At 41.0% G+C, this 22,673-nt stretch overlaps 3 protein-coding genes across 4 annotated transcripts; 1 reads left to right on the top strand and 2 right to left on the bottom strand.

Moving 5' to 3' along the window:
* Nucleotides 1-6,167: 6,167 nt before the first annotated feature.
* LOC121654836 (olfactory receptor 146-like) lies at nucleotides 6,168-7,636 on the bottom strand. 2 transcript variants are annotated; one of them, XM_042009174.1, is made up of 2 exons: nucleotides 6,744-7,630; nucleotides 6,168-6,186 (listed from the first exon to the last, which is right to left on the bottom strand). In XM_042009174.1, the coding sequence occupies exons 1-2, from the start codon at nucleotides 7,628-7,630 to the stop codon at nucleotides 6,168-6,170; spliced, it is 906 nt and encodes a 301-aa protein (XP_041865108.1). The 2 variants fall into 2 exon arrangements, with proteins under 2 accessions (XP_041865108.1, XP_041865109.1); XM_042009175.1 differs by lacking the exon at nucleotides 6,168-6,186 and having other exon boundaries at nucleotides 6,704-7,636.
* Nucleotides 7,637-10,998: 3,362 nt separating this feature from the next.
* Nucleotides 10,999-11,914, bottom strand: LOC121654845 (putative gustatory receptor clone PTE03). Its single transcript, XM_042009183.1, has one exon. It carries the CDS (start codon nucleotides 11,909-11,911, stop codon nucleotides 11,006-11,008), a length of 906 nt encoding a protein of 301 aa, XP_041865117.1. The 5' UTR covers nucleotides 11,912-11,914; the 3' UTR covers nucleotides 10,999-11,005.
* Nucleotides 11,915-19,553: 7,639 nt separating this feature from the next.
* Nucleotides 19,554-20,498, top strand: LOC121654843 (olfactory receptor-like protein COR4). The gene has a single exon (XM_042009182.1). It carries the CDS (start codon nucleotides 19,557-19,559, stop codon nucleotides 20,496-20,498), a length of 942 nt encoding a protein of 313 aa, XP_041865116.1. The 5' UTR covers nucleotides 19,554-19,556.
* The last annotated feature ends 2,175 nt before the right edge of the window (nucleotides 20,499-22,673 follow it).

Consider the following 22,673-nt stretch of genomic DNA (forward strand, 5'->3'; position numbering starts at 1 on the left):
TACTTTCTATTACAAGATTACTACTTTACAAGTCTTCCCATGAGATTTGTAAGAGCTGCACAGATTGTAACTATGTCATCAGCGCGCTGAACTAGAGATATTGGCATGGTATGTCTTAGAATTTCATAGTTTTTCATGTGCTCAATGGCACCCTCAACATGAATCCGCACTTGAGAGAGCTTTCTTGCGGTCTCAACCTCTTTTTGTGACAACTGCTTTTTACCCCTTGTAAAAGGTGGTATGGCTAACGAGGCCCCATAAACTGTAAGTTCTTCAGATATCAAAAAACCTCAGTCAGCTAAAACTAAATCTCCATATTCAAGTTTGTCTAGAAAACCAGATTGTATTGTTAACTCTTTATCTGATATTCTCCCAAAGCTGATTGTACCATATGGTGTTATGCCAACTAAAAATTTGATGGTGTTATGGCTTTTGTAGTTTGAATATGCAATTTGTCGAGTGTCTAAATTTTTTGGTCGTTGAATAAATATTTCAGTACAATCAATAATAACTCTACAGTTCTTGTACTTGTGTCGAAAACAGGTAGGTAAGTTTTTAAGTACCTTTACTTTACTTGGCCATTTAATCAAAAATTGAAGGTTTTGAGAAATGATAGGCAAACACTTTGAAAATATTTTAGACACCTGTGTAGGACAGATTTTAAACCTAATGGCTAGGTCAGCATTTGTCAAACTAAGTCTTAATTTCATCAACACTAAAAGAAGTTGATCACCTGGACATAATTTTCCAAGAGGTTATAAAAACATTGAAATAAGCGATAAAACCCATACAAAAACATCACATGATTTTAAACCAGTAAGTGTCCTTATTTGTCGTCCAAGTTTGTCGTCCAAGTTTGTCGTCGTCCCTTTTCAATATTTTCCTTCAGTTCCTGGTTTTCGGAAAGCAGTCGCTGGTATTCACCTTGAAGACCATTGTGCGCTTCTTGCAGTTCTGTGTACGGGACTCTCAGTGCACTCAGTGTTGCCTCTAAAGGATCTGGATCCGGATCAGTACCTGAAACATAATGCAAAACATAACTATCGTTTCTTTAATACATTGGTCTTATGAAATTTTACCTCTGTCACAATATGGTGCTTTTTGAAGATCAAGAAGTGCATCTGTCGCTGGCTGCACATTTCCATTCATGTTCTCCGGGACAGCTGCCAGTACTTGACGCTTCATGCGCCTCTCATATCGATCATCAGCACGTCTAGACAGTTTGGCCAGTGGTGTGAAGCTAAATATCGAGGGAATGTAGCTAGGACTCTCTGGATCATCAGATGGTTGGCCTTAACACAAGAACATACCATATTAACCTATTAACCTTGTTTTGGTACACTACACTGACATATACTCATATAAATATACTGTATTATGCAGCCTCATGGCATCCTAAAAATAGTTTGATGATTGTTATTTTAATTGCTAAGCTAACCTTGCTAGCTAGTAGTAGCAGTAGCTATGCATAATGGCAGACAAAAATGACATGCATTTAATTCATATCAATTTAATTTAATTTCAATGTTATCTTCAAATCTTTAGCTATATTTATATAAAAACATACCTCCAATAAAGTGAATTGAGCAAATTTTATTGTGAGATTCGCATTCTCCTCATGGCTTTTATCCACTGCTTTCGGGGTTTTACATCCGCTGGAAACCTATGAAATTTGACATGACTGTCCTTCTTTCGTCTATTTGTGCAGCCTACAGCGCTACATGTGTTAACCATACTGAGGGGCGGCATGGCTCAGCAAGGTAGAGCGGTCGTCTCGTAACCCGAGGGTTGCCGGTTCGATCCTCGGCCAAGTCGGGTTCGTGTCGAGATGTCCTTGGGCAAGACACAGAACCCCTAATTGCTTCTCATGGGTCGTGGTCGAGCGCCTTGCATGGCAGCTTCCGCCATCAGTGTGTGAATGTGTGTGTGAATGGGTGAATGTGATGTATAATGTAAAGTGCTTTGGGTATCATTCCAGGTACAGTAAAGCGCTATATAAATACGGACCATTTACCATTTAATAATATTTCAGGGTGAGATTTAGATTTAGCTGTCAACTTCACGTCTTCTAACAGTGGAGGGCACCGGCTTTTCCTGCCCTCCAACTGGAAACTGGGTCAATGAGCACTGGCTAGTGGGCTGTGAGGTAGCCAGTGGTTGTTCTGCTACCTGTGTTCTGTTCCACCCTGAAGGCAGTACGGTCTCCATCTCATGGACAACTACAGGAGTTACTGACATGCACCATCTGTCTGAAAAGGTGGAGAAACACGATTTGTGTGGACAGTTTAAAGTTTTCAACTTCTGGCCATGTGATCATTGCTACTGAACTGGATGAGAGCTACCAGGTAGCAGTTCGACGCCACAACGATGAGGTGAGCAGAAACCGCCACATCATGGCTCATGTGAAGTTTTATGGATTGTCTGAGTTAGCTTTGCAGAGTAAAGATGACAGTGAAGGCTCAAACAACCTTGGCATTGTTGTCACCAGGAGTCGCATGACTGAGGAGGTGAAGTCTGCTAAGTTTGTAGCCATCCAAACTGATGAAATTACCATTTCCACACAGCTGGTGCTCGTGCTGAGGTACGTCCATGTCCAGCATACGGTGTGTTGTAGAAAAATTACCAAAAGTCTGGAACAAGCTAAAGTATATAAGGTTTATTACAGGAGAATTATTGAATACAGAATTACTTGCAAGTAATGAGAGTGGTCGTCCCAACTCGCATGTAATATAGTAACAATCAGTGTAAATACAATTTATAAATAAATAGTAAAGGAAGTAATTATAGTTTTGATTATAATATTATATATAGAGCATAATAAGTAAACCTTTTTTCCACAGGTGCAAGAACTCATTTTGAGTTTCTTCCTGTTGCGGAAGCAACGTCTACTATGATTGCCAGTGTACTGCTGGACAGACCGAACGGAGTGTTTACTGGTGGTGAAGGAGAAACTGTGATTAGAGGCGAGCAGGCTGGTGTGCAGCAGAAGTCCGTTAGCATTTCAGAAATGTCCTTTATGTGCACTGTTATGCACATCAGCTGAGGTTGATTATGCAACAAGCCACTTCTCACCTCCCAGCAGCGAGGCTTTATCTGATCTGGGCCAGTTTTTTACCAGCTCACCCAAACGCACCAGCAATGACCAGGAGATTACCAAGAGCTTCAGCCACAAGATGGAACTTCAGCAGTAGAACTGGCAACACTGTGTGAGAACCCAGATGAGCTCATATAGAGATCTGAGACCATCAGGGCATCTGGTTCTTTCCACAGCAACACCCTGAGGGAGGCATCTGGCTTCCTGTGGATGCTGCAGGATGAGGAGTTCCAGGTTTTGTTGCAGCTGTTACACAAATCCTGCCTCATGCTGACATGTTGTACCAGAAACTGCAGCAGAAGGACATTAATGCAGTTTCATCAAACATGGCCTCCAGAGCATCAGCTGCAGTGTGAGGCAGTAAGGTCAAACCAGGTCATGATTCTTCTCAAAAGAAACTTTGTCTTAATGATAAAAGTAGTAGAGCTAGAATAGAATTGTTAAAAAATAACTTTTTTTTAAATATTTGATATTTAGATATACTAACAGAAGTTGTTGGTCTGGCCTCAGATTTGTCTCAACAGCAGCAGCAAGAAGCTTCAGGACCAAGGAGAGCCGTGGAAGACCAGGAGCAGAGACACTGTAAAGAATTCTGGGACACAGTCCTGACTCAGACCAGAAAGAGCTTCTCCTTCACCGAGTGCCGTGTTAGCTCTGCGCTGCTGGAAGTACCGAAGTTGGAGCAGCATTGCTGCACATTTCCCACCGAGGCTCTGAATGCCGCCGTGAGGACGTTCCGCATGCTGAACAAGCCAAAGCCCAGAGCAGAACTGGCTCTTCTGTATGAGAACCCTGAGTTTAGAGGCTGCTGTGGTGCTCCAGCACTGAACCAGGTTTTACTGAGAAACAACCTCCAGGACTCATTTTCCATTTCCATTTTGAAGCAGAGTGGTGTTTCTGCAGCGGGCCAGGAGGGTGTAAGTGCTCCGGCCATGCTCTCCACAGAGAGGGAATGAGTCAGGAGCAGCCGGACTTCAATCACAGAGTTATTGATCACTTTGCTGCTTTGAAAGAAAGACGGGCAAAGTTTCAGTACAAGTGATGCAGGTTAGCGGGACCTGCTGCTCACACTCAGACTAGTTTGTAGCCCTTCTCAGTGGGCGTTGAGGTTGAATGTTAGCATTGTGATCATGTTGGGGCTTTTATGTGCTTAAACCGAACAACGCAGGGAAGTCTGATGGGTTACAGCAGAAATCTCCTGCTCTGTAACTTTGGAGCCCCCCTCTCTCCTTTCAAACAGCACACAATAGTTTAGTCCAGTGGTTCCCAACCTGGGGTCCGGGGCCCTCCAAAGGTTATTGGGCCTGATATCAGCAGCATGTCAGGATTTGTTCAAGGAAACACGATTAATTACCATCAGAAATTCGTCAGTTATTACCACTAATTATTTCACTCTGAGACGTCGCGGTGAAACATTTCAGCTATGTGTCGATATTTTATCCGTTAAAAGACAAAACCTTTCATGAAGGAGGACAGACTGAAGGAGGACAGAGTTTTTAACTTTCCATCAGGATCTCTTTGAATGGTAAGAAAACCATGAGAACACATAGCAGAGCAGACCCTCTCTGTGGAACCGGCTCCCAGTTTGGCCTCAGGAAGCAGAACCTTCAGTTTAATAATCATTTTAGTGTCTGTGATTTTATCTCACACAGACTTTTAGACCATTTTGCAGCCATGACAGAAGGGTGGCAGTTATAGAGGGCGATTTTTGGATTGTCTTTATTAAAAAAATTAAAAGAGAAAAAGAAAATAAAGAAAAAGTTCAATGTGTTTCATTCAGAGAAATGACAGGTTACAAACATAATCTTTTTCTCTTTAATGTGAGTGGCTTCACCTGCTGGTCACATGACTCCACTGCAACTCAGCTTCATCAGAGAACATGAAACTATTTCTTTCCATTAATTAGTATGAATGGGATTCAGACTGATGTCAACCTGGTTCTCTTTATTATTCCATGTTATTATTCAACCAAACCTTGGCAAGTTTCTCCTCCTAAAAAAAACCTAAACCTAAAACAAACCAAACGTCTGAAAATCAAAAGTTGTGTTGCATTGATCTGTGTCGACAATTTCTCCCATTTCTGAATATCTCCAGTGGCTCAGCTACAAGACCCTCAGCAGCTGAGTGGAGGAGCTAGCTTGTTGACCAAATGCTCTGCTGTATGTTTTCATGGTTTTCTTACCATTCAACCAGATCCTGATGGAAAGTTGTGTTAAAAACTCCTCCTTCGGTCTGAAGCTTTCACACTGACACAGTGGAATATATTCTGCTGTCGTCTATCTGAGCTTGTTTTTGCCTCATTTTAACACCTGCTGAGCAGCAAATCATTCTTTACATCAGTTGCACTAATGCTGCACTTTCTCTGTCAGCGACTGTAATAAAAGGATAAAGAATCAACTCCAGAAGACAGATTTGAACTCTGTGTTGTCGGATTCTTGTTACTTCCTGTTTGGATCCTCTTTGCTTTGACTGTTTCCCTCTGAAATCTCCTCACTGAGGGACTAATAAAAGTGTCTGATGTTCCCTGATGAAGTTGAGTTGCAGTTGAGTCATGTGACCAGCAGGTGGAGCCACTCAACTGTTCCTTAACCTGCTGGGGCATCAGTCTGAGCCATGAGACATTTTCTCCTCCTCTTCACGTTTCATTTACAACAATAACAAACAGGAAAATGTTTGATGGTAAAGCCGTTATGCTGGGATTGTTCAGTACAAGATTTGTAATTTAAAGTCGAAGCAGCAATAAAATCATAAAAGATTTATACATTTAATGTTTATTTCCATTCAAAGTTTTGTCTTTTGATTTATATAATTTATAACTTTAATTATTTGTATGAAGAATTAACTGTTTAAATGCCAGTTTTGATCATTTACCGCCACAGATTTTGGAGAAAAAAAAACAAACAAAAACAAACAAACAAAAAAAACATTCAGTGTTCTAAAAATCAAAACTGACTTGGATTATAAGTCACCAGTTGGTTCGTCTGATTGAATTATCACTCTGTCTGTAATGTCAGATTAAATAAAAACCTTATGTCAGGACTGTTAACCACATAATTGATACTATCAACTTCTTTTACAACCACATTTTTATCCTCGTCTCTTTAAATTAAATAAATAGTTTTGCTTTCAATTTGTCACTTCTCTCGAGAAAACAAAGTTTTTGTTTGTTTTGACAAGGTGAGGCCTCTTAGTCAGAATGCATGAGGTAAAATCTGCTGTTTAAAATGTAAATAAAAACTCAGTGATCTCCAAATCAACATACACCTAAGAGATGTTGAAACAGAGACATTTTACTACTTCCTGGAAATTTTTTCATGAAAAAAAAGAGTTCTTTATATTTCTTAAATCTTTAAATGAACTTTGCCAACAGTTCTTTTCCAGAAATCTCATTGCAGCATTCCTTAAACTTCGTCACATAAGTCACACGTGTTTTTCATCCTATTCATGCATATAGATTACATCCCAACATTCATACATGTTTAAAAGTTGGAAAATTAAAATTTTAAGTTAAAGGAAAATTAAATGATCTAAAAAAAATTTCATGTCCTACACATTATATTGACTGCACATCAAAATATTCACAGACCTAATCGATTATCAGGTACATTATTATGTTGCTAAAACCTTTCTAGATCGGAAGGACCTTGACAGAAACTTTTTCATCTCCTTGGACTGAAGTCCATAGATGATGGGGTTGAAGGTGCCGGGCATGATGTGAAACAAAATGGCAGACACTCTTCTGTACTCGATGTACTGAGGAAAGCGATGCAGCAAGATATGGACCTTTCCACATACAAACATGATCATATAGACGAAGAGATGAGTGCTGCAGGTCTTCAAGGCTTTACTGTTCAGGGTCTTGTTCTTACTGGTCAGACAGATGACTGTAATCTTAGTGTAGGTGAGAACTATGCTGCCGATAGACGATGTTAACAGGACCACAGTGAAAGTCAGACCATAGACGTTGTTAATGATGACACTCTCACAGGACAGCTTAAACAACGAGGCATTGTCACAGTAAGGGTTTTCAATCAGAGTCCTGCATCGGTTCAGCCGTATGGTCAGACCTAGCAGGATCCCAACCAAAACAACGGCCACCCCCCAGGCAGAAACTGTGAGCTTCATTAACATTTTGTTGGTCATTATTGCCGCGTAACGCAGCGGATTGCAGATGGCCATGTATCTGTCAAAGGCCATAATCATGAGCACTGTGTGAGAAGTGGTACCAAATATGTGACAAATGAAAGCCTGAACCACACACTCATAATAACTGATGAGACGCTCAGAAGGAGGCTGCACAACATCGTACATCAAACGAGGCAACATGTATGTATTACCGATTATGTCGTTAACTGACAGGTTACAAAGCAGTAAATACATGGGCTGACGGAGATTCTTGTCAATGACAACTAAAACAATAATACCCACATTAGTTATCAGGATAAAGAGGTAGCAGAAAAGGAGAAGAAAAAAGATGGGGTACATGGAAGCCTTCGTGATCTGCAAGGTATAACTGTTGAAGGTGTAGTTTTCCATCAGCCTGAAACCAAAAAATATCAAAAACAGTTCTCATGAATCACGTACACAAATTTCTCTAAAAGGTCCAGGATATTAAAACTAATCACATATAGTGTGAATGTTGAAAGAAAAGGGGGAAGTCTAAACCACGAGAGTGTGAAAATGAAGATCAGCTGTGCGGATGAAGCACGTTTGCAACACAGTTTTACAGAATTTAAAGATTACCTGGTCTTTGTTTTCTTCATCTACTGAACATCCAGCAGTCAACTGTCTGGCACCTGACTGAACAGCTGTTGTATTTTTATAAAGGTTGTTCTCATCTGAGAGGGAAACACACCTCATCATGTGACCATAATAATAACCAACACAGGTCACCCCCCCTAGGCCTCAACTTCTGCTTGTTTAATGAGTTTCTGAAAGTCGTAACAAAAGTACTCTACTATTCTATAATGCTGGTCTTGCTTTTCTATGATGGTTTGAACTTTGAGGGTGTTTAAACACGAGAGAAATGTGTGAAAATGTTAATGTCTGTCTGAGAAAAGTGTATAAAGTGTGTAGTGAGGGGTTTTACAGCCTTAAAATATCTATAATAATTGTAAAAAATAAAGCTGACTACTTCGCGGATTTTGCCTAGGTTATCTTTAGAACATATCTCCCACGATTAACCAGGGACCACTGTGCTACCCTATGGATGATGGGACTGGCTGGGGATGGTGGTACTGGCTGTAAATGCTGGTACTGGCTGGGGATGTTGCTACTCAGCTGGGGATGGTGGTGCTACCTGGTGATGTTGGGAATGGCTGGGAGTGGTGGTCCTTCCTAGGAATGGTGGTCCTCGCAGGGGGTAAAGTGACTGGGGATGATGGGAATTGCTGGGGAGGGTGGGACTGGTTCGGAATGGTGGTACTTGCCTGAGGATGGTGGTACTTGCCTGAGGATGGTGGTACTTGTTTGGGGATGGTGGTACTAGCTGGTGATTTTGGGACTGGATGGGAATGGTGGTACCTCCTGGGGATGGTGGGACTGGTAGGGAATGATGGTACTCACCTGGGCATGGTGTGACTGGATGGTTATATTGGGACGGGCTGGGAATGGTGATACTGCCTCGGGGTGGTGGTCCACAGCTGGGAATGGTGGGACTGGGTCAGCTTTGTGGTACATGTTTGGGGATGTTGGTACTGGCTGGGGATGTTAGAGCATGCTGGGGATAGTGATATTGCCTGGGGATGGTTGGATTGGCTGTGGATGGTAGTACTTCCTGGAGGGTTGGTTTTATTTGCTGGGGATGGTAGTACTTGCTGGGCGTGGTGGTACTTGCTGGGGATGGTGGTACTTGCTGGGAATGGTGTAACTTGCTGGTGGAAATAGACTTTTGTGTCTAAGCCACTGAGACCTTCTGTAGATGTGCTGCTGCAGCATCACCTTAATAAGTGTCTGTCAACATCTCCACACAAGGAAATATACTTGATGAAAACTTATTCCTGACTAACCGACAGTTCAACAGAATTACAACAGAAATTTTAAAGTGTTTCATTTTAAGATTTTAGGTTTTATTATGTTGTTAAAACCTTTTTAAAACTTGCCTTCTTACTGGTCAGATCTCACTTAATCTCCTGCTTATGTGTCATGAGGAGAATTTTAAGATAAATTTCAAATTGTAGCTTAACTGGATAAATTTCAGGTCATTACATTTATTTTTCAATTAAAAAATCTCTTCCTCCCTCATATCAGTACTGAAGTTAAAATTCTGCTTTCTTTGTGTTGCAGCAGGTAAACACACTTGATGCTTAAAATTCACCATCAGATATTCATTCTGTGTTAAGAAGAAAACAGCTTGATTCAGTTTTAAATTCATACTGCTGACTTTGCACCTTCACCACTAATTAATCCCAAAATTTCCATCCTTCTTTGTCATATATACTTGATTTTACTACATTATTGTTTAAATGGAGATTTACAAGAAATATTGTAACTGCTACTATGTAAAGGAAAACTGCTATTAAAATAGCTTTTTTGGTTCTACCAAAGTGTTTTTAAACCAAAATTTTCTGATCTTTTGCCAGTATGGTACTTTTAATACAATATTTTTTTAATGAATCAGTTTTAAATCAACACTGAATTTTATACCAAACAATGTGAATAATCTAGATAAAAAAAATACTTATATGTGTGTGTTAGCTTTTCGAAGATTTTTATAGGATTTCTTAAGAATAAACTCAAGGTTGAAATTTCAGAGATTTCGGTTGTGCACCTAAAATGCAAGTCATTTTTTTTATCTGGCACCAGTACACCAGTGACCATGGTGTACTGTACTGGTGCCAGTTAAACAAACCCTTAGGTCCGAAGAAGGGGATGTTGAAAATGTAAGACAAGCTCAAAGTCCATTAACAGAGTTCAGATCAGTGGTGTGACAAATGCTCAATGACTATACTTTGATTTGATAGATTTGTTTTTATACATGCAAACAATGAAGGCTTAAAACCAAGCAATGAATTCCCACTATACAACCACACACTGTGCAACACCAAAAAGAAAGAGGCATTTAGAGACAGAAATGTTTACATTTTCCCTTTATAGATGCACACTGTGTATTTCTGTTAGAGGTTTAAGGTGAGAATTTAAAGGTGAGAATCTTCTTAAATATTTATGTCATATTCTGACACTTTAACATTTATCTAGATTATAAGACCGGGACAAAAAAAGGACACACAGGTGAAACTAAAAAATTGAATATCGCTGCATCACGGGGAAGGTTGCTGACCTTACAGCTGGGCTGAAAACCATCAATGACTCCCTCCACAAGGAGGGAAAGCCTCAACAGGAGATTGCAGAAGAAGCTGGATACTCTCAAAGTGCTGCATCGAAGCATGTCAAAAAAAAGCTGAGTGGAAGGACAAAGTGTAAACAACCTGCAGGGATAAAGCAGCCTGGTGAAGATGATCAGGAAAAGGCCATTCAAAAATGTGGGGAAGCTTCACAAGGAGTAGACTGAGGCTGGAGTTAGAGCTTCCAGAGCCACCACACACAGATGGATCCTGGACCTGGACTTCACGTCATATTCCTTTAGTCCAGCCACTCCTGAACACTAGACAACGTCACGCAGCGTCTACCAGGAGATTTTAGAGCACTTCATGCTTAATTTAGTAGAAAAGCTTTGTGGAGATGCTAACTTTATTTACCAGCCAAATTGGATTGCATGCAATGGGTCTATAGAATAAATTAGTTTCCCCTTTTAAGTTCAATTAATGAAAGAAATTAAGTTTTGCACAATATTGATTTTTTGTTCTCTTGTATGTTGTTTACTTAAAAGAGGTTGCTATTTTCTACATTATGTTTTGACATGTCTCAATAACCATCATAAGGTTGAAAATACTTTTCTGGATGAGAACATCTTTAAAAAAAACTCTTTATCTCTGTTGACTGAACCCCATAAACAATGGGGTTGAGGCTGCTGGGGATGATGCAAAACAAGATAGTAAATATTTTTCTCTCATTTGTAAACTGAGGGAAGCGATGCAGAACAATATTGACCATTCCACAAACAATCATAATCATATACACAAAGAGATGAGTGCTGCAGGTCTTCAAGGCTCTCTTGTTTAAAGATTTGCTTTTACTGGTCAGACAGACGACAGTGATCTTAGTATAAGTGATAACGATGCTGCCGATAGAGGCTGAGAACAGGACCGCAGTGAAAGTCAGACCGTAGATGTTATTAATGACAACACTCTCACAGGACAGCTTAAACAATGCAGCATTGTCACAGTATAGGTTTGCAATCAAAGTCCTGCATCGGTTCAGCCGTATGGTCAAACCCAGCAGGATCCCGACCAAAACCAGTGGTGTCCCCCAAGCAAACACTGTCAGCTTGATCAACATTGCTTTAGTCATTATGGCAGCATAACGCAAAGGATTACAGATGGCCACATACCTGTCAAAGGCCATAATCATGAGCACTGTGTGGGTAGTGGTCCCAAATATGTGAGAAATAAAAGCCTGAACCACACACTCAATGTAACTGATCAGTCGTTCAGATGGAGGCAGCAGGATATTTACCAACACATGAGGCAACACGACAGAATTTCCAAGGATGTCATTAAATGTCATGCTGCAAAACAAAAGATACATGGGCTGATGGAGGTTTTTATCAATGAAAATCAGGATGATAATGCCCAAATTGACTATCATAATGAACAAGTAGAAGAATAGGAGAAGGAAAAAGACTGGGTACATGGCAGAATCTTTGACGTATAACCCCTCCACCTGCAGGATGAAACTATTGAAGGTGTAGTTCTCCATCAACCTGAAATAAAAAGGAAACCATAAGTGGAAGCTCATTTTCCACATAGGGTCTTTCCATCATTTGTAACAGATAAAAGCAGTTAATCATTGCAAATGAAAAAGGAAATACAGTTTAACAACAGAAAACAGCTTATCTACAATTTTTAGATTAGTTAAGACATTTTTTACCAACTTCATTCATTATAAAAGAGAATAAATCTACAGCTTTTCTTGTCTTCTTACATGGATCAATCATACACCAAGTAACCGATGGCCACAGATCACAAGCTCTGTGTTATTCATTTAAAAAGGAAGGGGTTCATGTGGGCGGTGCATACATAACGTCACATCATGCAGGTGTCCATAGAAACTGTCATGGAAACAACTCTAAACAAAGTCAATCGACTCTCAGTTTTCTTTATGAATTGGCTTAAAAGCAGGAAGAACAGATATTTTTCACTTGAACACACTGAATAAATTTCAATTCCATCCATTTTCTACACCTGCTTATTCTAATATAATGTAAAATTGTGTTTCAAAATAAATGATGTACATTCAGAATTCTAATGGCAGTGGGTGAGATCTCTCAGTTTGCCACTTGGTTGACGTCCTTACCCACAATTATGGTCAGGAGCATATGCATTACCTAAACAACCCTAAGCATGAGCAGTTTTATTGCAAATGATTGTCAGTTTATTTGTATATGTGACTCTCTATACGTGACCTGTTTGTATCACTGACCGAAAGATTATAATTAAGAAGAAGAAAAGAGTTATTTAAACCTAGCGCTAGTTAAACCAACACTCCCAAAGATATTATGACACAGCCTACTCTGACTCAGTGTTCACTGCCTCGCCCAGACATGGTTGAAGCTCGTTCTGCAGGGGACTGTCAGACATTTCCAGCAGACCTACCAGGCTTAACCAGCAGCCTTTCCCACCATTTGTGCCAACTCCCCACCAGATGGTGATCAGTTGACAACTCCGCCCCTCTCTTGACCTAAGTGTTCAAGACTGACGACACCATTTATATGTGGCCTAGAGTCTCCTGGTACTCATCATTACCAACGTGAGCATTGAAAGTCCTCCATGTAGTTAGGGACTACTTTATTCTGGAGTGTTGGATAAAGTGGTGGAAAGCCACCACTTCAGCCACAGGTGATGTTGACAGGACCACACTGAAAGTCAGATCATAGATGTTATTTATGACGACACTCTCACAGGACAGCTTAAACAACGAGGCATTGTCACAGTAAGGGTTTGTAATCGGAATCCTGCATCGGTTCACCCGTATGGTCAGACCCAGCAGGATCACGACCAAAACCAGTGATGTCCCCCAGGCAGAAACTGTCAGCTTGATCAACATTGCTTTAGTCATTATGGCAGCATAACACAGAGGATTACAGATGGCCACGTATCTGTCAAAGGTCATAATCATGAGCACTGTGTGGGTAGTGGTCCCAAATGTGTGAGAAATGACTGAATCACACACTCGATATAATGCTGAATTGTTCACACTTGTTTTCAGGGTCTGATTCGGGCTCGAACATGTACGGCTTTTGTGTTTACATTGTTTACTGAATATTTATATTACTTTGTGATTTGTTTACGAGTTCTGCTGGCGTTTCTATAATGAAAATAGTGTGCACTACCAACAACTACTCCCAGCAGTTGACCAATCAGAGGCAGCCCACATCAGGGGAAGGCGGGGCTCAGAGCGGAAGAATGTCATTCTGCTTGTTTCTGGCAGACGCTGATCTGAGGCCTACGGAAAGGATCGATCTATAGTAAATAAAGAGGTTTGTGAAAATGCTGGATTGATTCCTGTCCACGTGGACTCACATAGTAACTGGGTAATAGACTGGGTACATGGCAGAATCTTTGACGTTTAATCCCTCCAGCTGAAGCATGAAACTGAAGGTGTAGTTCTCCATCAACCTCTAACACAAAGGAAACCAGGAATAGATGCTCATTTTCCACATGCAGTTCATCGTAGCAAGTGAAAACAAAGGAAGTACAGTACTAGGCCTTGGGCCCTGGACCCTTCGCTCAGGCCGCCCTGGATGGCCGGTCCCTGGCGGGGCCTGCGACTGCCGATCTTGGCCCACTGCGGCCTGTGTCTCGAGACCACATGGGGCTCTGGCTGGGGCTCTTCTCTGCCACCTTCCGGGTGGGGCTGGGTTGTCTTCGGGGTGGGGTCTGCCTCTAGCCTCCGTAGAGGCGTTGTCGCAGTTGCACAATCTCACTCATCACTGCTTAACACTGATCACTCCTTATTCCTCATCCTCTGCATGCTTACACAGTCACTGAGTTGTCCAGTGGGTTTATACTCTAAGAGATAATTTAGTGCCCCAATTGGAGGAGTTCACGTATCTCTGGGTCTTGTTCACGAGTGAGGGAAGGATGGAGCGGGAGATCGACAGGCGGATCGGTGCGGCGTCCACAGTGATGTGGACTCTGCATCGGTCTGTCGTGGTGAAGAGGGAGCTGAGCCAAAAGGCAAAGCTCTCGATTTACCGGTCGATCTACATTCCTACCCTCACCTATGGTCATGAGCTGTGGGTAATGACCGAAAGAACGAGATTGTGAATACAAGCGGCCAAAATGAGTTTTCTCCGCAGGGTGGCCAGGCTCTCCCTTAGAGATAGGGTGAGAAGCTTGGTGATCTGGGAGGGTCCAGATCGAGAGGAGCCAGATGAGGTGGCTCGGGCATCTGGTTAGGATGCCTCCTGGACGCCTCCCTGGTGAGGTGTTCCGGGCACGTCCCACCGGAAAGAGGCCCTGGGGCAGACCCAGGACACGCTGGACGGACTACATCTCTCAGCTGGCCTGGGAACGCCTCGGAATCCCTCCGGATGAGCTGGTGAATGTGGCCGGGGAGAGGGAAGTCTGGGTTTCCCTGCTTAGGCAGCTACCCCCGTGACCTGACTCCGGATAAGTGGAAGAAAATGGATGGATGGTGATAATTTAGTTTAGTTTAGTTTAGTTAGTTTCTGGTTGTTGTTGTGATATGTTTGTGATATGTCTTTTTGATTTGGTTATTATTTAAGAACTCTTAACCACTAGTAGCTCTGTTTTTCTTTGTAAAACCCGTAGGTATATTTATGTACAGTTGCAGCAGTTTGTTGTCTGGTGATAGTGTGGATTGAAGGGTTGTTGCCTTCTGTGTGTGTTATTTTTGTCTCCTCTTTCTTTTTTTTGCTTTCTCTTTTTGCTTCTTTTTGCTGTCTTCCTTCTTTTTCTGTCCCCTCCGGTCAGGTCCAGCAAGGTTACATATATTCTATGATTCAAAGTAAATAAATAAATTAATTAATCAGATTATCAAGAGGAGCCTTATATACGTAAGCCTCCCCTTAGCAAAACAAATTTGTTTGGCACATTACAGCATACTCATGGTGGACAGGACAGGTTGAAAAAACAAACAAACAAAAAAACAAAACAAAACAAAACCGGAATTTAAAGAGCAAAACATAGGATTGCGCTCTTTAAGTTTCTACTTTAAATTACCTTTCAATTTAGGTTAACTCAACCCCAAAACTCCTTAGTTAAGTTTACTTATCAGACCTATTTGTTTGACTTTTTAACTCAACGGTTTCATTACAGTGTGTGATGGTGAAACATTCAATGAGGAACCTGAGTGGTTTTCCTAAATTTGAGGGCAGTACAATGAAATCTTTTAGTTAAAATGTAAATGTAAATGCAATGATGTAATTAATAGCAAATAAATCAAACTTTTTCCTGTATAGCTGACTTTCTGTTCGACTTATTCCAAGAGGCTAGGTATTAACAAATTCCATCCACTTTCGATTTAGTTTTCAGGTCTGGTTAACTGAAATGTTCTAGAAGGCATTTAAGGGGCTTTTTTTTTAAATCTACAGTGAATATTTGCATGCAGCATAGTTCAAATGCTGACTCTAATCAACCATGCCAAGTTTAGTGAGGATTAGTTAAGAGGACTTCCTGTTTGGTGGAGTCGCATTAGTACTTGCCACAGATATGTTTGACAAAGGAATTTAAGTTTTATGCTATGGTATCATTAAAAGGGTTTGACATGTGAAGCACTTGTAACTCTATGGGTTAATCATTGAGAAGTAGGACCTCACTCAGGTTGTCACTTGCTGTTGCAAGTAGGTGGGGCTAACAGCTTCCACTGAAATCCAGCTCGTTTGAGAAAGCATTCAATAGGATTTTTTTTTTTTTTTTATTTAATTTTTATTTTATTTCATCTGTGGTGGCATGTAGAATATGTGTACTAAATTTCATAAAGATAGAGAAAGTGCAGTTTTGGGGCATTCACAATAAGTGGCACTGTTAAGACAACTGTTCCCAAACATGCATGAGCATTACATTACATTACAGTAATTTAGCAGATGCTTTTATCCAAAGCGACTTACAATGGTTGGGCAGTAGCATTAAGGGTCTTGCCTAAGGACCCAACTGGAAGGTGTTAACATTTGTCCACTATTGGACCCCGAGCACCCCAAAATATGAAATGTTATGCATTGCCTTGGAAGGGGTTGCCAACTTTGATGAGTTTTGGGGCATGTTTACGCCCCAGAAATGTGGCTCAACAGAAAAGTAACAATATGGAAGAATAATACGATTAATGGATGATACCAACTTGGCTTTCAGTACTACAGGGACTTTTGAGGTTATTGTTGACCAGGAATTGTCCTTTTGGACCTCTTTCTCTCCCAAATATGCCTTGAAAAGTCTTCAGCTGAGACTACAGCAAGGGTTCCGATGTGAACCAGCAGGAGAGATCATATATCTCCAGTTTTAGCTTTTCTTCATCGGCTCCTTGTCTTCCCCACAGTTTCCTTCCGGGAGGACATGCCTGAAACACTTCACCAGGGAGGCGTCTGTGAGGGGGTTTCTTACTAAACCACCTCATCTGGCTCCTCTCAATGTGGAGGAGCAGCAACTCAACTCTAAACTGCAGAAGAAACTCATTTTGGCTGCTTGTATTCACAATCTCATTCTCTCAGTCACTACCCACAGCTTGTGACCATTGGTCGATTTTTCATGGGGATCCCCTTCATGCAAATACTATAAAGCCATAGACTCCCTGCCCCACTCGGGGTTCAAACCATGCTTGGTTTTATGCTTTCAAAAGTAAGATTCTCACCGTAAATAATGTATTCTGGCTGAGTCCTGTCCTTCGATAAAGCCAAAGTTAAATTAACAACATATAGCCTTAGTTTTATTATTAAAATAGGAAGAATGTGTCAACAATAATCACAATAGCTCTGAATGTTCAAAGCCTCAGGAACCCCTGTGCTATTTGAGGGACCCCCTTAGGGAACCCCCAGTTGGGAACCACTGCCATAAGTGATTGTAGGAAATAGATCAACCAGCAAATTGAGAGCTTTGCCTTTCAGCTAAGCTCCTTTTTCACTATAACAGACCAATGCAGAGTCCACATCACTGCAGACACTGCATTGATCCCCTTGTTGATCTTCTGCTCCATACTTTCAGAGACCCACGGGCCAAAAAGGCCTGATAGGACTCCTTAATTAGCTTGACGGTACCCCTTAATGCTGGTGTCCACCAATGACTTTGTGGATTACTGCTGCGACAGGCACCAATGTCCTTACGGCCACAGCTCCAGCTGGTCACCTCAACTCAGGCTCAATGTCCACTGCCTCACTCGGAACATGGTTGAAGCTCTGTTGGAGATGGGAGTTGAAGCTCTTTCTGACAAGTCCCCTTGCAGAACGAGAGAGTCTCTGGTAGGAGTGTTCTCCAACATTCCGTCCAAGGACTCCAAAAAGGGTGAGTACTCTGAACTGCTCTTTGATGAGTAGGCACAAGGCCTGCCTTCTTAAAGACACTGATTCTAGAGCCGAAACCGTGTATTAAGGTGAGTCCAACCATATCTAGTGGGAACCACTCAACTTTGCTTACCAGCTCAGGCTCCTCCCCTGCCGAGAGGTGAAGTTGCATGGAGCTAGCTTCTGCAGCCGGGGATCAGACTGCCATGGTTCTGCTGTCCAGCTCACATCACACCCGAGCACTACACCCCTCCCACATGTGGCGAGTCCACATGAGTGGGGGACCCAAGTTACATTTTCATGCTGAGCCTGACTGGACCACATGGGCAAAGGCCCGACCACCAGGCACTCACCTCCATGCTCCACTCCCTGGCCTGGCTCCAGAAGGAGACCCCAGTGATGCCTGGAACCCATGTCCAGGCAAGGGAAACATGTCTCCAATTTTTTTGTGTATCATTGAGTCTCTGAGCCAAGCTTGGTCTGGTCCCTCTCCGAGAGACCTATTTACCATGGTTACCCCTACCTGGGGCATAAAGCCCTCAACAACATAGCTCCTATGATCTTTGGGATGTGCAAACCCTTCCACCATGGTAAGGTGGCTGCTCAGGGAGGGACATTACTACATTAATTCCACAGATTAATCTCTTTGCATTAACATGTTAAATTTGACAACCTCTTTAAAAAGTGTCAGTATTGGTATTATCTATACTAGTTTTTTATTTACTTGATATCAGATCAATTACAAATCTTGCAGCATTGCACACTGTTAATGGGAGGCAGATCCCTCTCTCGTGGAACCAGCTCTCAGTGTGAGTTCAGGAGCCAGACACCACCTTTACCTTTAAATTCAGGGTTAAACCTTCCTTTTTGATAAATCTTGAAGTTGGGGTGGTTATCCAACCCTTAGTTATACTGCCATAGTCTTAGACTGCTGAGGGACGTCCCATGATGCACTGAGAACTTTTTATCTCTCTCGTCTATATTTTCCATGTATAAACCTATGACAGTATTGACATGAGTAACTTGTATATCTTCTATTCTCTAAGCAGGCCTTCCTGGCTAATAGTTTTGATGTCTGTTGTTCTCTCTTTCCTGTCCTCGCTATGCCCCAGACAGATAGCTTCCTTCCCTGTGTCTGCATTTGGTTTCCTTAGCTAGACTATTATTTTTTCATGACTTGGCTTGTATGCACACAGTTTTGATTCAATAAATGGGCCTCAATTGATTTTGTCTGTAAAGTGCTATGGGATGACTGTTGTGAATTGGCGTTATACAAACAAAGCTAAATTAAATTGAAAACAATAAATGCTACAGATTCAATAGGCCTTTGTTCCACCCTAAGTGCTCCAGTCTACCAAAAAGAATCTTGAATAATATTTATACACTTAAGACGTGGATGGATGTTGGATGAGCCATTGATGGGTGTGCATCACTGAGAAAATCTGTTCCCTATTGCATCTACCAACCTTCACAAATGTTGAGTTCAGTTGTGCTGCCTAACTGCTTGGTGACAGTTTCTGTGGTCACCAGGTTGATGTTACGTTGTGTGTTCTCAGGTGATTATTTCTCTTTATAAAAATGAGACAGAGCTTTTGCTTTGTGGCAGATTGTTGCCTGAGGAGGATTTTCCAGGTGGAGAGACACCAGAAATAACAAGTAATATGTTTTCCCATACTATAGATGTAATTTTGATGAGATATACTGAACAAAGAAATGTGCCTTGTCCAATTTAAGACTCATAATGTTACAGCTTTTCTTTGGTTTTATTATTTCAAAGTTCAAACTTTCTCTTCTTTATGCGAATTTTCTCTACATTAATAATTAATTTCTAATGTTTTGTATTTAATGTAGAAAGATGTCTAATCATTTTATTTCTTTTATTTCAGGTAAATGGAAAACTACTCCTTCAACAGCTTTACCCTACAACTCGAGGGGTTGACCATCCAAGAGGCATCTGTGTATCCCGTCTTTTTCTTTTTCCTTTTTTCCCATGTGTTTATTTTGATAGCCAATGTTTGGATTTTAATTCTGGTGTGCATTGACAAAAACCTCCACCAGCCCATGTATCTCCTGTTTTGTAACCTGCCCATTAATGATATACTTGGGAATTTTATCCTGTTGCCCCGTCTGATGGCAGATATTCTGAAACCTTCTTCAAAGATACTCATTAGTTATTATGAGTGTGTGGTTCAAGCTTTTGCTGGACACTTCTTTGCTACAACTTGCCACACAGTGCTCATGATTATGGCATTTGACAGATACGTGGCGATCTGTAATCCGCTGCGTTACGCTGCAATAATGACCAACAAAATGTTGATGAAGCTGACAGTTTCTGCCTGGGGGCTGGCCTTTCTTTTGGTCGGGATTCTGATTGGTCTGACTGTACGACTGAGCCGATGCAGGACTATGATTACAAACCCCTACTGTGACAATGCCTCGTTGTTTAAGCTGTCCTGTGAGAGTGTCGTCATTAATAACATCTATGGTCTGACTTTCACTGTTGTCCTGTTTACATCATCTATCGGCAGCATGGTTCTCACCTACACTAAGATTACAGTAATTTGTTTGACCAGTAACAGCAAGACCGTGAACAGTAAAGCCTTGAAGACCTGCAGCACTCATCTCTTCGTCTATATGATCATGCTTTTTAGTGGAATGCTTATCATAGTGCTGCATCGCTTTCCTCAGTATGCATTTGAAAGAAAAATGTCTGCCATCTTGTTTCACATCATCCCTGGCAGCCTCAACCCCATCATCTATGGAGTTCAGTCCAAAGAGATAAAAAACTTCCTGTCAAAGTTTCTCTGGTCCAGAAAAGTTTTGTCTTCCTGATTCATACACACACAAAAAAGTATCACTCTGTTTTCTTATCTTTTTTCACATTACTTTCATTTAGCTGACACTTTTATTTTCCTTGAATGGATGCATTGCAATAATGAACATTAATCTGTTAGAATATTACTTAACAGATTATAAGAAGTTAATGGTGATTAAAAAAAGACTTGCTCTAAATATGCAGTACAAAACATTCAGTGCCAGCAAAGAGGAAAGTATAAAATCTGAAGATATAAAGAAAATGTTCAAATTTGTTATATTACCAAGTTTTCCACAAGGCAAGTTCATTTGTACACATTTCACATACAAGACAATTTAAAGTGTTTCATATAAAACATTAAAAGCTTTACAGTGGCATGCAGAAAAAGCATTAAATGCTACTTTAAAACAAACATACAGAAAAAACTCAAATTACTTTAAAGGAAATGGAAGAATTCAAACTTCCGGAGTGAGGAATTAGCAGTTATTTTGATAAAAGGTACCAAAAAGAGAAAACATTGAAGCAGACGTAAAGCAGCTGAGTTTCAGCAGGCCTGCAGGTTTCGGGGAGTTTGTTCCAGAAACTTTCTGCCTCTGGAAACAGGATGTAGACTTGACCCTGGTTGGCTCGTAACAAAGCAGGAGGAGGGTGAGGAAGTAACAGCAAACAAGCATAACAAGAGTGTAATGTGAATTTGAGCTGATCACAAACAGTTTTTGCTCTCCAGTTTATTTTTCTCTAATTATTCAACCTGTATAATATGACTAAAAGTGAAAAACACCGGCACCTCTGATCATTAAATTCTCATTTATTTGCCAGAAAATGTAGAATTTGAGCTCAAATCATCTTTGGCATTTTTCTTCATTTGTTAGTGTAACTAAACTTTTTTTTTAAATAATTCGTTGACAGCTGTGCTTAAAACTTAGAAACGTAGTGGAAGCTTCAGAAACTGAATATAAAGATTAATATTTAACATGTTTTTCATGGGGGAAAGAAGTGATTGTAAGTTGTGTCTTTTTGTCTTCTTGTCATGTCAGATTTAGAGAAAATGTAAATGTAAATAATCACCTACCTACACAACCCCCTTAGGACTTGTAAAGACATTTGTATGGATTAAAATAAAGTATGAAAAGTGTTACTTAGGACCAGGAGCAAGATTTAAAAAGGTAATTATTTCAGATGGGTAATAACGATCATGATTTTAACCAAAAGCAACATCAATAAAAGAGTTTATTTAACAAGTAAAAGATATAGAAGATCTCCTGTTGGCACAAAATGCGTTGAAATTCGTTGAAAAATAAAAGAATAACAAAATAAAAACATTAAAGATTGGAATGGATTAGCTTATTACTCCCTCTGCAGTACAGAATATCATTAGATCAATCAAGCAATCATTGCCATTGCCCACATGAGCACTAAAGTCCCCCAGCAGAAGTGACCCCACCACCCCTTCCAAGGACTCCATAAATAGTTATTATTCTGTACTGCCATTTTGTGCACAGGTACAAACAACAGTCAGGAGCCATCCCCTCACTCAAAGGCTACTACTTTATCCACTATGATAACCCCCAACAAGCAGGCCACAAATTGGGGTCAACAAGTATGAACATAGCCATGTGATGCCCGTCACTGGGGACACCTCTAGAATGAAAGAGAGTCCAACTATTCTCAAGAAGATTGGTTCCAGAGCCCAGGTTGTGTGTCAAGGCAAGCCTGACCATATCTCCCCAGACCTTCTTTATCTTGTGCACCAGCTCAAGCTCCTTCCCCATTCAAGAAGTGACATCCTCAAATCCAACTTCTGTAGTTGAGGAACAAGTCACAAAGTTCCCCATCTTCAGCCACCACTCAGTCAACACTGCACCAACTTCCTTGGCCCCTTCCACACCTGGTGACCCCATGGGAACATGTTTACTGAGGCCATGGAGAATGACTTCCAAATGTCTTTGAGGAGATTCTGGTCCACCATCATATGACTCAAGTGTAGGTAGCAATGTATTATCATTATGGATACAGTGGGGAGGGGGCGCTGCTGACCTTGACTTGGGATGTTGTGGTTCTGTTGTGTAACCGGGTGGTTTTACCCAAAATAATTATTGTTGCTGTGGTTTACGACCCGATAAGCGGGTGTGAAGGCATTGCGGGCCATTCTCCCCCTTCTACTGCTCTGCTCAGTGTCATTAGGAGAAGTA

Source organism: Melanotaenia boesemani, chromosome 15 (genome assembly GCF_017639745.1).
Source record: "Melanotaenia boesemani isolate fMelBoe1 chromosome 15, fMelBoe1.pri, whole genome shotgun sequence".
Taxonomy (NCBI): domain Eukaryota; kingdom Metazoa; phylum Chordata; class Actinopteri; order Atheriniformes; family Melanotaeniidae; genus Melanotaenia; species Melanotaenia boesemani.